The sequence below is a fragment of the Dermacentor albipictus genome, chromosome 3, assembly GCF_038994185.2.
Source record: "Dermacentor albipictus isolate Rhodes 1998 colony chromosome 3, USDA_Dalb.pri_finalv2, whole genome shotgun sequence".
NCBI lineage: Eukaryota > Metazoa > Arthropoda > Arachnida > Ixodida > Ixodidae > Dermacentor > Dermacentor albipictus.
In genome coordinates this window covers 131580214-131593635 of record NC_091823.1, presented here as the reverse complement: position 1 = coordinate 131593635, position 13422 = coordinate 131580214, and the positions used below count along the sequence as shown (strand labels likewise).

At 43.4% G+C, this 13422-nt stretch overlaps 1 protein-coding gene across 1 annotated transcript in view; it reads left to right on the top strand.

The window, feature by feature from the left end:
• LOC139057580 (venom metalloproteinase BumaMPs1-like) overlaps positions 1-13422 on the top strand; it is a 134765-nt gene that overhangs the window by 33719 nt on the left and 87624 nt on the right. Inside the window, exon 7 of the mRNA XM_070536066.1 lies at positions 3579-3653. Coding sequence (XP_070392167.1) covers positions 3579-3653 — 75 coding nt within the window. The remainder of the gene's footprint in view (positions 1-3578; positions 3654-13422) is intronic.

The window sequence follows — 13422 nt, the reverse complement described above, 5'->3', positions numbered from 1 at the left end:
CCACGCATTGTAGAGTTTGCATATGCAAACCCATGTTTGAACAAACGGAAATATTGTATTAAAATATCAATCACATCAACCGCGAGATTGCACAAGCCTACTTCATGCATGTAAACTAGGGCACATGCGTCAGCCAGAGTTATATCACTCTGCAGGATAAAGAAACAGATTTTTTGAATGGCAAGATAGGCTAAAACCCTTGTAAACGACACTTTACACGTGTTTATATTTTCTGTATATTATAGTCCCTTGTTTAAAACAATAAACCAGCTGTTACACTGCGCTCGTATTGTATACTTCCTCTCGTGTTTCGTCCGGGTTGCGCTGCCCACCCATAGGAACATGTTCAATCACCAACTCGACCAGCGTGGCGTCTTAATTGAGCAATATAGCGACTTACCTTATTCCTGAAGTGATGTTTATTAAACATCTGTAGTATTAATTGTGATACTTGCATTGCTTCAGCCTCGTGCAAGTTTCCTATTGCTCTTTCTCGTCAAATTTACCCATGAGCACTTTGCCATGACGACCACTAGATTACGCGGCGCAGCAACGAGGACGGAATGACGAAGGAGTAGTGGCGTCACTGGCACAAAAAGGTGGTATTACCACAATGACATGATGACAATGTATAGACGATTAGTAAAGCTTGAAAGTAGTACAACTATGACAGAGTGGCTGTGACGACATAAGGGCAATGGGGTGTCGAAGACTCTATGACGACGATTGCGTGATGACAAGGCTATTACGATACCAGTGACGAAGCTGCAAGGACGATTATAGCACCTCAGGGACAGTATGACAACGATTGCATGATAGCAAGCGTCTACAACGCCCCAGTGAAGATGATGGCATGATAACGGTGGTATAAATACGCTTGAATCATGACAGCATGGTTTCTGTATAATTATGCAAAAGTGATGGCAACAATAAATCGACGAAGAGAATGGGATGATGTAGAGGAGTGATGAAAATGGTAAAGCGACTGTGTAACGACGACGATGTGATGATCATGGCTAATGACATTGGGATGAGGACATAGGTAAAACGAAGAGTGTATCATGACATCGGTGTGACGACGGTTGTATCAAGAAGTCTGTATGACAGCGATAGCATGAAAGTCATAACGAAAGTCGGACGACGATTGTATCAAGAAGTCTGTATGACAACGATAGCATGAAAGTCATAACGAAAGTCGGAAGACGTAGCAGGAGTGATGATGACGGCATGGTCATGATGACGTGACGATAACGGTCTGACAACAGATGAATGACAGCGACTGTCTCATGACGATGGCATGACAGCTAGGGACTAATCACGACTGAATGATGACAGCCTGAATACAATACAATTACGAAGAAGCAATGACATTGCTGAAATGACGAAGGCAGTATGACTGCAACGAAATGCAGTTCCTGAAGCCATGACGATGGTAAAACAAAACGACCACTTGATGACACTACGATATTTGACGACCACAGCATGACATATATATCGACGAGAGTCGAATGAAAAAGCGGAAGATGATGAAATGACCTCGCAGCGTTACGAAAGCGGTGTGTCAGCCAAAGCATGGCGACTGTATGAAGATGATGGCTTGAATATGATGTCAGGACCAGATTTGGGTGAGAAAACTGGAACGACGACACTGCTGCGATGGTGATTGCACTGCGATGACGAGCCCATACTTAGAGGCCATAGCAAATAGTCAACTTGGGCATCTGGTTCGATGTACAAGACGGGACGACGTCGACAGGGTGAGAGTCAAATTAAGAAGCTGGAACTATGAAACTGCAATGGACACGGTGGCATCTCGGCCACAAGCCCATGCATTGTGGCCCAAGCTTTTAGATAACTTGAGCCACTAATTCGGCGTAAGCGAATGGATATATAGCTAAATGCGCAAGAGGACTGAAGCCGGCAAATATTGTTGACGGCTATAAAAGGTGCAGATAAGACATTTTAATACGGCTACGTGAAGGCTGCCGAAGACGTACAAATTATCTGCAAAGACATTCCGGAAGTAGTTTAGGTAACCTAAATTGCCAGGAATAAGTCCTACTCCATGTTTGCGTAATGACTAGCATAAAGAAGTGTCTTAGAAAAGAAAGTGCTGTTGGTGACCACGACTAGGTGTGAGGGAGTTTTGGAGAAGAGCAGTTTTTTTTTCCTTCCAGCCCTAAGTATTGGAGCTTGAGTATTAAAAATCCAAGCGTTTATACTGTTGCTTAGTAATAAAATTACCTGAAGTTTTCCTGTGACTTCTAGATCGTGAAGTAACATTTCACGAATTACAGGATGAAGAACCACTGAGGTGAAAGACAGATTAGTCCGTGCCTCCCATGAGAGACAGCGCACAAAATCATGAGATGCAGGTACGGGTCAGTGAAGGTGTTCAGTACAAAACGACTCTGAAATCTAAGTGTCAGCAAAATACACTTCAGGGAGCTGATTGACCTATTGATTAGAAGTACTAAACGCAGCGTCACGTTGCGTCATGTCGCAGGACGACACAAGCTACGATCGAAAATAGTTTCTCTTTCAGCATTGTGTAAACGAAGTGACAGTTAACTGAAAACCGTATCACGTGCTCCCATATACAGCAGCATGCACTGACGTGGTTCATAGCTCCTAAGTAGAACTGAATGATTTTCCAAAAATTAAAATACGGTGTGTATCACACAAGCGACCGTTAAACGCATCTTTCAATTCACATTGTACAGGTAGCCTATAGAGTGAGTTTGGCAGACAAGGGACAGAAGCAGCAGTGCTTCGGCACATCCGTAAGAAACACGCGTGCGCATATTTCATTAGGCCAGCAAAGCTCCTCACCGATTAAGGGACCTCCTTCGGAGAGTGCCAATAAAATTGCGGGAAAGTGAAAATCGCCGTCCTGGTAGAGCAGCGGAAAACTGTTATCTGTTTAGAAAGTCAAAGTCGCTAAGTGAAAGCGTAAGAAGTTTTCCAAACGCCATTTTTACCAAACTGTTGCCACATCGATTTCAGTAGGAAAAGAGACTGCTGAGAGCAAACTGTACTTTTTTGCTCTTTTATGTTTGTGTACATTATCATTTAGATATTGCAAAAAAGAAGATAACTTTGTAACGCTCGCTTAGAATTCAATGTCTCATTGCATTGCAATGTCTCATTGCATATATATATATATACATATACGTGTGTGTGCACGTTTGATAAAATGTACCGCTCTATGAAATAGGAAGTATTTCGCATATTTCACCATCGCCAAAATCTTCCGAAATACTTGCACAATTCACTTCGCGAAATTGGCGCAAAGTACATGGTGAAAAACTGACTCGTGTTGTAGGTACTTAATTCCTTTTACATGTTCTATTACTGCTGCCGCCTTTTCCGAAAATGTACTCCTGGGTGCAGCTACCGTAACAATGCAGTATGCTTTATGGGCTGAGTTTATCTCTGAGTTTATTCTTCTCCAGATCATTGTTTACCAGCCCGCCTCACCATTTCCAATACTACTCCATACATCACTAATATTAGCGTGCCTGATACAGATATTTATGTGGCTGATGAATGTAAACGTTCTGTTTTTGTTCCAATAGGCCAATTTACGCTATCGAAGCATTATTCAGCCAAGGGTTCAGCTGGTGATTGTTGGCGTCAGCGTTACTAAAAGGGTAAAGCTTGTTTATTTCATCTTTTCTATACAAGCGGTACACTAGACTGCATGTACAAGTGGCTGCAATTTGTACTGCTGATTGTTCAAGTCGTAAAGCGTAGAAGCAAGCATGCAATATTTCTAAACATTTCTGTGCCAAGGTTATACTTTGGGGACGTACATGCGAACTGTTCTATTATGTAACGGAATGGTTCTGCGGAAACATACAAGGTGGCAAGCCCCTTTGTGGGTTTCAGCCGTACAATTACATCAAACTATTGCCTTCACTTAGAGGTGTTGAATAATTTGACTTCGCCCGACCATCCGCTAGCTGCCTAACTAGCTGAGATGGTAGAGCGGCTGCCCTGGAAAGGCGGTGGTCCCGGTTTCGAGTCCCGGACAAGGATGAATTTTTGGAACTGCGAGGCTTTTCTTTCGAGGAACCCATATGGGTTTCCTTTGTAGCAATTGCTACGATTGGGTCGATGTCTCTTTTTCCCTTAATTAGTTTGCATTATAGTTTAGTTGCAATTCGCGAAGTCGCAGGAATAGGAATTTTTTATATGAACAGAGCTACTAGGATAAATATTCCAGTTCATTCGGTGGCGCCTTAGTTGTTTCCTCAAACTGATGACCACCATGGAAATGGCGTATTGATTGGAAGGTTTTGCAGATGTTCTATTCATGTACCTGAGTCTGTATGGCGTGTAATAAACGATAAAATATAGCTCATATCGCTTGATTGTGAAAGCATAGATTTGTTCCCCAGTTCTCCTTTAGTCGTTACCTGAGAGGGAGGTGTAGATGTTGGTATGCCGAACGTTAGTGAGCAGCACTCTAGGGTGCATCTGTCAATTCCATTCTCCTTTTAAACACTACCGTTATTCAGATAAATATATATGCTGGCTGCTGAAAAATCCAGAAACTAAAGATGGCAGCCAAATGCATTTAATCTTGGGCACACCTTTTGAAGTTATGTAAAGAGTTTCTCATTAATGTAGTTCTAGAAGAGTGCAGGAGGTGAAGGTAGAGAGCACCTGATCGGCGCCATCATATCACATTTATTTTATTGTAGCACATAGCATAGCAAGGTTCACATTTATTAGTATTCACATCAGGGTGTAAGGCAACTTTCTAGGGCAAGATTATACCAAGCAGATTCTACGGACATAATTTAGAAATGAAGTCATGCACGCAATAAATAAACACTACATGCTTTCCTCTATATTACATATAATAGCAATAAACATAAAGCAGTGATTTTCTGTATATATGGGGAAGGAAAAAAGTAAGAATACAAAGTGGAACACTTCATATATCACATTTTCTCAAAATGTACGGCTTTTAACTTGTCATAGAAAACCTTATAAAATACTGTTAACCAATTTTATTGCAAATTAAGCTTCCCTATTGCAAATGAGTTTGTGTTTGCTGTTCATTATTGCTTGGAGAGCCCTCAATTTGCTGTGTCTGAGTATACAGCGAGAGTCATTTTTGCCACTTTTTATAGAAAAACACGCATGTGTGTGACATATTGAAATATATAACATATAGTGAACACAAGGAAGAGAAACTGAGGGCCCAGATTTTTGTTAGCCTCAACCACACGAAGTAACCTGTGGCTCTTACGGCCAAATAATAGGCCCACATTGCACGGGACCCGGCTTAATGAATCTGTGACCATGCAGGAAGGTAAAGGGTCCTGTTTTGCGCATGCATATCCAGCCAGGTGTCGTCTAGCAACGCAAGGCTGACTCAACCTGCTTCCACTCTCCTTTATGTGAAAGCAGGTCTCCTTCGCACTTCTTTGGCGGCAATATTAAGCTGTCTACATACCCGACAACGAAAATGTAAACCCTCGTGTAAGCCCTCACCATGATTGTCCTTTAGAGACCGTGGCGTTCGCACACGAATGCAATCTAAAATTGCTCAGGTGTTCGCAGTAGTTAATAAATAAATAAATAAACAAGTAAAAAGATGTGAAGCAATGCGGAATAAGTAACTGCGAACGAAGCTTTTGTAGCAGTAGCATTGGTTGACGATAATTTTCGCTGATGTTGACTACATATGTAGGTTTTTCCACGCTTGGTTTAATACTAGACGGGAGAGGTAATGTTAATATTAGCTTGCGTGTACCAATTGCACTTGTATGAGAAGCGCAGAACACAGTGTGTGACCTATTTCCTTGAGAAGACACTGCGTGTCATTCTTTGTACGCATTTGAGACGTTAAGGCTGTGATTGTTTCATACTGCGCGTGGCATCGGGGCATGAGCGATGGTCTGCTAGACGACCAATAGTGTAGCGTCATCTTCGCATTGCAGTGGTTGACTCCGCGTTTGCTACTCCACACCTGGCACCCATTGTGCCCATGATCAAATATGGACTGGGTTTCTTTTAACACGTCTAGGGGGAAATTCGGCATCGCTGTCAGCGTCCGGTGCCCGGGTCCCCGTGAGCGAAAATTTCCACTTATATTGAGGTATATGTATATGTCACGCCTTGCTATATGACATGTGGTATGCGCGGGCTATACTGCCTCACCAATCTTACAATAATTTTTCTCATGCTTGTCTTACGTTACTAACAAAGTTAGTTTGGAGAATTTAGAAAATGAAAGCGTGCACACAAATGCCATGAATCAAAACACCCACAGCGCATGGATTTTATGTTAAATCTTCTCACAATGAATTATTACAAGTGCGCAACAATAAAAAAAAACTTGAAAATATTGCCTTTCTTTCGTGGCTGTGCCCTAACTCCGGCATCGGCCCAAGCAAGAGGCCGCGTTTCTACCATAAAGCTCGCCTTCATGCATAGCGGTCACTGCAAGCGTTTCCGGGTCAACTTCAAAGTTGCATCGGCTGCAGCTTGCGCAAAGCGTGAGAAGCAGTGAGCAATCTGCGAATTCTATCGCGTTTCACTCTTATAGGCGTTGCTTACGCTCCCTCTAGTTTTCTTGTCATAAAAAAGCAAAACGTAGTGCAGCGTACCTCGAATATACGTTTCAACAGTTTCTCCGCAACTGTTGTCATGTTTAGTAGTAGATTGTCCTGCAAGGAATTGGAGGTTAGACTGCGCAACATTTGGACGACACACGCAAAGGAGAGACGCACACCACAGAGCGCTACTTGCAACTATTGTTTTATTCCCTTGTGAATAGAATAAGTACAGGAAGATACTCGGAGGGAGGGGGGTAGGAGGGAGGAGGTTAACGAGAAAAACAAAAAGATAACATTTTTTTACAAACAAGGCCATCCACCATTGCCCAGACGGCTTTTTCATGTGGTCATTTTTGCTGCACTTCACATCGCAAAAAGGAACCAGGATACAAAATTTCAGATTAGCGCGTGAGGAAATCTACATTGTTGGCACTAAGGGAAACTGATGGGATGCTCACGCACATACTTTCCAAACGCGCAATCTCAGCGGCGTCGATTATCTCTCACGTCGTGTGACTGCCATCTTTTCTCACAATCTTGCATTTCTTAAAGAATTGCCGACATCCACTATCTATGCAATGTATCCAAAGGTGTCCGGTGACTGCTTTTGAAAACTTATATCATGCTCATTTAATCTTTCATTCAAAAATTGTCCAGTCTCTCCGATGTACTTTCTGCCGCAACCCCTGAAGTGGAATAGAATATACCGCTCCTTTATTGCCATCGAGGAACTTTTGTCTGTGTTGTGTTTCACAACCTCGTTTCTTTGTTGCACCTGGGTTTACCTTTGCACATATCCTCAGCAATTTTTTCCGGTGTGGGAACCCCAACATTTACATCGCATCGTTTACCTCGGTGCGTGATCGAATGAATGTACGGCGGCCCCACCGTTTTTCTCGGGTGCTTGGACGGCAAAACTCCTTCCCAGATAATGGTGTCCTGGTTTCAATTTCCTTGAGCAAACATTGTGCCACAGATACTCATACATGGAAAGGCAAACCTGCCTCCATGAAGCTGCGCGTTTGCTCCCGAAAGCTGTCTGCAATACTATGATGGCACGATTTTTGCAACGTGTTTTTGTAACATGACTTGCATATGGCTCGCTTTACTACTTTCGAATGCGTAGATTCGAAGTGCAAAAGAGGCTTATTTGCACGCGGTTCGTATTGTCGAGAACAATGACTGGAGCCCAGACATAGTTTTAAGTCAAGAAACCTAATTGATCCCCAGTTTGGCTCTTCACTTGTGATCACCGATTGCTCTAGCCCCTCCCTGAAAATTTTTTCCAGGTGTGTCAACGGCAACTGAGTCTCGTTTTGACATTTTCCACTAAAACTAAATAACCATCAACAAACCTGAACACGTGAGCAACCCGTGAATTCACCAGTCGCGCATCTAAGGTTCTATCAATGTTGGCCACGAACAAGTTACTCAGAATCGGTGCGATAGAAAAACCTATACATATTCCTTGTTTCTGAAGGAAAATGTCTGCCGTTCAAGACACGCAGGTGAATCTTAATTACAAGGACAACAACTCTAAAAAGGCTTGAACATGCATCTGTGAATCATTTTGAAAGGTACCGTTTCCGTAATACATTGTCCAATGCACAACAAGAGCTCTTTAGGAGGAATAGAGTCTTTGACATTAAAAAAAAAGGCAAATACACCTTGTCAGAATGTTCTCGTAGGAACGCAATAGCTTGCTCAGACCTTTTTTTTTAAAAGGGGTCGTGAACTTCCAATAATTTTAAACTGCTCTGAAGGAACGAGGCTACCGGCAACTGCCAGATGCCTTTAGCAGTGACAATTACCCTAAGCGTGAAGTCGACCTTATTTAAATTTTTTGTTTTTGTTCTTGTCGTTACCCTCTTTGCCGCTCCCCCCCCTACACACACACACCGAGTAACTTCCTGTATTTATTCAATTGACAAAAGAACAAAATAATAGTTGCAAGTAGAGCTCTGTGGCATGTGCCTCTCCTGTGTGTGTGTCGTCCAAATATTGCGCAATCGAACTTATAATATGCTATACCAACGCGCCCAGTCTTTAACGTTTGCCGGCAATGAAGATGCTCTAAATGATACATGCTTTCTATGATATGGTACTATATGTGATATGGAATGTGTTTATCCGAAGAGTCACGCGTAAGTTGTTCAGGAGGCTGCGGAAAGAGCGAAGAAATTCTTGAAGCACACAAGCAACCCAAAAGGACAAAAACCAGTGTGAAAAACAAAATATAAACCAGTCATCACTGGATAAAAAAGCAAAAAAGAAACAGGGAAATTCCTGGTGTAAAAAGTAAGGCCTTGTAGAAATCAAATACAGCTACAAGGACGCACAGTATATATATATATATATACTGTGCGTATATATATATATCACGTTGAATAGTGACGGTTGAGGACACAGCAAGATAACTGTAAGTGGTAAAACTAACTTATTGGGCGAACCTGTGCACAGAAAAACAGGCTACACTCAATGCTCAACGAAAACAGCGAACACAGTCGGCGATCGTCGCAAATCTGATCAGCGGGTCAAGCGCTTCGGCTTTTATAGATCAGTCGTCGAATGTTCCAGAGTAACCACTGGGATCCGCGTGCCTTCCACAAAGTTCTACGCCATTCGCGTCACGCATAGATGCAATCAGATGACACAAGGTTCGGCGACAGACAGTGGATGGACGCATAGATAGCATTCCAGAAATTTCCGATACGTGCAGGCGCGTCCTGCACTGCGCGATAACATTTTTCAGGCGGTGAAACGTGTCGCCCGATAAAGACAAAGAAGTACACGTGTCAATATATATGGTGACATTTAGAGCTAACTACACAAACACTAGATCATACGCTGAACATTAAAATGACACCCGCCGGGCTAGCATAGCGGTTATGGCGTCGCGCTGCTGAACACGAAGTCATGAAATCAAATAGCGGCAGCGGCGGCCGCATTTCGATGTATGCTTTTAAAGACTTTTTGGTGGACGTTAAAGATTTTTTGGTGGTCAAGAATATTCCGGAGTCCCCCAACTACGGCTTTGCTCATTATGAAATCGTGGTTTTTGGCATGTAAACCCCAGAATTCAACAATATAGAAAACATGGCAACAGGAATTCTGAACAACTAAAGTGAGCAATTGCTTATCCAGTTCGTCACTGCTGAATTGTTCAAAGAGAGGTATTGCATTTTCTTTTCATTTGAAGAAGCGGATAGCAGTACCTTTCTCGATCTTTGCGGTCCAATGTGGTGTACTTGTTCAAGTAATCTGGTGTTATAGAATGAAGCTCCTGGTTACCGCAGCTGGTGCACAGCTGTTCTTGTTAATGAGAAAAGCATTCGTTGCGTTTTTCAGCCGATTCAACATCTGTCTGTCTGTCTGTCTGTCTGTCTGTCTGTCTGTCTGTCTGTCTGTCTGTCTGTCTGTCTGTCTGTCTGTCTGTCTGTCTGTCTGTCTGTCTGTCTGTCTGTCTGTCTGTCTGTCTGTCTGTCTGTCTGTCTGTCTGTCTGTCTGTCTGTCTGTCTGTCTGTCTGTCTGTCTGTCTGTCTGTCTGTCTGTCTGTCTGTCTGTCTGTCTGTCTGTCTGTCTGTCTGTCTGTCTGTCTGTCTGTCTGTCTGTCTGTCTGTCTGTCTGTCTGTCTGTCTGTCTGTCTGTCTGTCTGTCTGTCTGTCTGTCTGTCTGTCTGTCTGTCTGTCTGTCTGTCTGTCTGTCTGTCTGTCTGTCTGTCTGTCTGTCTGTCTGTCTGTCTGTCTGTCTGTCTGTCTGTCTGTCTGTCTGTCTGTCTGTCTGTCTGTCTGTCTGTCTGTCTGTCTGTCTGTCTGTCTGTCTGTCTGTCTGTCTGTCTGTCTGTCTGTCTGTCTGTCTGTCTGTCTGTCTGTCTGTCTGTCTGTCTGTCTGTCTGTCTGTCTGTCTGTCTGTCTGTCTGTCTGTCTGTCTGTCTGTCTGTCTGTCTGTCTGTCTGTCTGTCTGTCTGTCTGTCTGTCTGTCTGTCTGTCTGTCTGTCTGTCTGTCTGTCTGTCTGTCTGTCTGTCTGTCTGTCTGTCTGTCTGTCTGTCTGTCTGTCTGTCTGTCTGTCTGTCTGTCTGTCTGTCTGTCTGTCTGTCTGTCTGTCTGTCTGTCTGTCTGTCTGTCTGTCTGTCTGTCTGTCTGTCTGTCTGTCTGTCTGTCTGTCTGTCTGTCTGTCTGTCTGTCTGTCTGTCTGTCTGTCTGTCTGTCTGTCTGTCTGTCTGTCTGTCTGTCTGTCTGTCTGTCTGTCTGTCTGTCTGTCTGTCTGTCTGTCTGTCTGTCTGTCTGTCTGTCTGTCTGTCTGTCTGTCTGTCTGTCTGTCTGTCTGTCTGTCTGTCTGTCTGGTTGTTTACTGCTTCGGCCCCAAGTTACGCGCTCCTTGTCAGGATGCCGGTGTGGTTGTTTCATTGATGCCATTCCAGCTTCGTGATTTTAGACCTGTAAGGCCATCGTCGTTACGCCCTCTACATTTGCCCAGTGCCCCAAGTTGTCTCATAGCATCGGTCGCGAGATATTAACTCAGGGTCAAAATTCCGTCATAGCCATTGCATTGTTGTCATTGCAACGTTATCGTACCACTCCCCTCATGCCTTCGTCTTCACGATCTCGCCGTCACAGATTCCTCATGCATCAGTTGTCACACCGCTGTCACAATGTCGTCATATTCTTTCCATCTTCTTTAGTCCCGTTTCGTGATTCGACTCTTGTGATGTCATATGCCATGGTGTTTTCGCCATTCTGTCGTCATCAAGCTGTCGTTTTGTCATCGTCACGACTTCAGTAACATGAATTCAAGGCATCGGGTTATTTATAACGTCAGTAGCTGCGACGTAAGCACCCCCGTGAGTTTGTCGCATTACATCGGCATACCAGATGCTCGTCTGGCACAGTAGTGCTGCTTCAGGCAGAGCATTTAGCGTTGGTTGCCGGACCAGCTGTATGACTTTCACCGCGGACTACATCAGCCAATGGAGGCAGCGTTGGAGCTTTCTGGTCAGGTCGTAGCTTCTGAAGCTCTTCTCTAAACATAAATCACGGAATTTCCCATGTGATCCCTATGCTCTTGCCGAAGACTGATGAAACTGCGTCTTCAAAAGAGCAGTTTATATGCTGATTTGACATCATTGATCACTGTTGCAACGTTCTTTCGACTGTTGTTACCTTAGAACAAAGCTCACCGACGGTGCGCGGTGGGCTCTAAACTAACCCGGCGAACATTTGCTATTTTGCATCCCGCATTCGATGGCGAAGCTCCTTGTCTTTGCTCATGTTTGGGTAGGCTCGGAAAAATTGGCGGTGACCATGTCTTCTGCATAAATGGCCAAGCTTTCATTCTTCACCTGGCGGACTGTACTACGGTAATTGTCAAGCCACTTTTCAAACTGTTTGTACGCAACTTATAATGCGAAGTAAACGTTTGGTGATTTTCCCTCACGAAAAGTGTAGAATGACCTGACCTTTCATCAATTAATAACTCCAATGACATCAGTGGACGCTCCAGTAGAATTTGGCGAATTTCTAAACTCAGGGCCTCACCAGGTAGGCAACAATTGTTGCGCCGATGACCAATAGTCAGTTGATTGGGTCCTCTTTGTTTTGAGTCAATGATGCTTTCCCTAAATGTAAAAAGGGCTTGCAACCATTACCACGCAGCGCCACCGGAATTCTAATACAGTTTACACAGTTGACTTTAATTTGTTTACCTTGGATGAACTTAGCCCCTATCAAACAACTAAGTGAAAATCTAGCTTCAATGCACACAGGCTTTTCCCAAGAGTTGCACACGTCTTCTATTCCTCGTATCACGTGCTGATGTCGCGTTGCTCCAATCCTCTGTGTTTTGCGAGCACGTGTTGCCTGTTTCACTGCTGCTCTCTTTTGTACGTAGCCGTAAAGAAATAGAAGGGTGCAGGAAACACCTGGTGCACGTGATTTAAAGCCAGGCTTTGTCAGTAACAACAGCATTTTTACCACGAATTATTTCAATGCTATCAAAGTCGAAAGTCACAAGTATAACTATTATTCGGTGATAAAAGTGCGTTGCGGACCTGAGTTTCACGGATTTCTTAAAACAAAAGGAAGTCATTCCTATGTTTGTTCCTTTCCACTTCAGGAAAATGGTACCTTTTGATTAAATCAACAAAAAATAAAAAATCGGCCTGTTCAATACCAGATATTGCTTGGTTATTTAATGTAATATATATTACTTGTTAGCTTGACCAGCCATGGTTTCGTATTTGCTCAAGCCTTCTCTCCATTGCGCTACCCCTCAGGCTGCTGCAAACTTCAAAGCAGTTATAAAGATATTGCCACGCAGCAGTTTTGGTGAACAAAACAGTTGGAAAACTGTGAATGATTGAACTAATTTCATATTGCTCGAAGCTGTGCCCACAAAATCAAGCTACACTCATAGCACAACGATCGCGGCGAACACAGCCGGCGATCTTTGAAATCTGATCAGGGAGGTAAATGCGTTGGCTTTATGCATGAATCATGAGAGGTTCCAGACTTATTTGCTGGTGCCCCCGTGGTTTCGAGAAACTAGTACGCAATTCATGTCGCACATGCAGTTTCAATATACATGGTTCCCTGAAGGCAACAGGTAGAATCACCGATAAAATCAGCGTAATTTAAAAGTCATGTAGGTGTGCGCTGAGTTGTTCTATAATAAGTTGTTAGTGGACTAAAAACAAACCCCGATAAAAGGATAAACAGACGGACACATGGCAATGCTCCCGTCTTATAAAGCAGCGTGCCGGTGCTACAAATACGAGGGCAAAACACTAAAGCATAAATAGTGATGAAAAATAACAAAGAAACAAGGTCCATGAGTGTCCTAGCGCTAGTA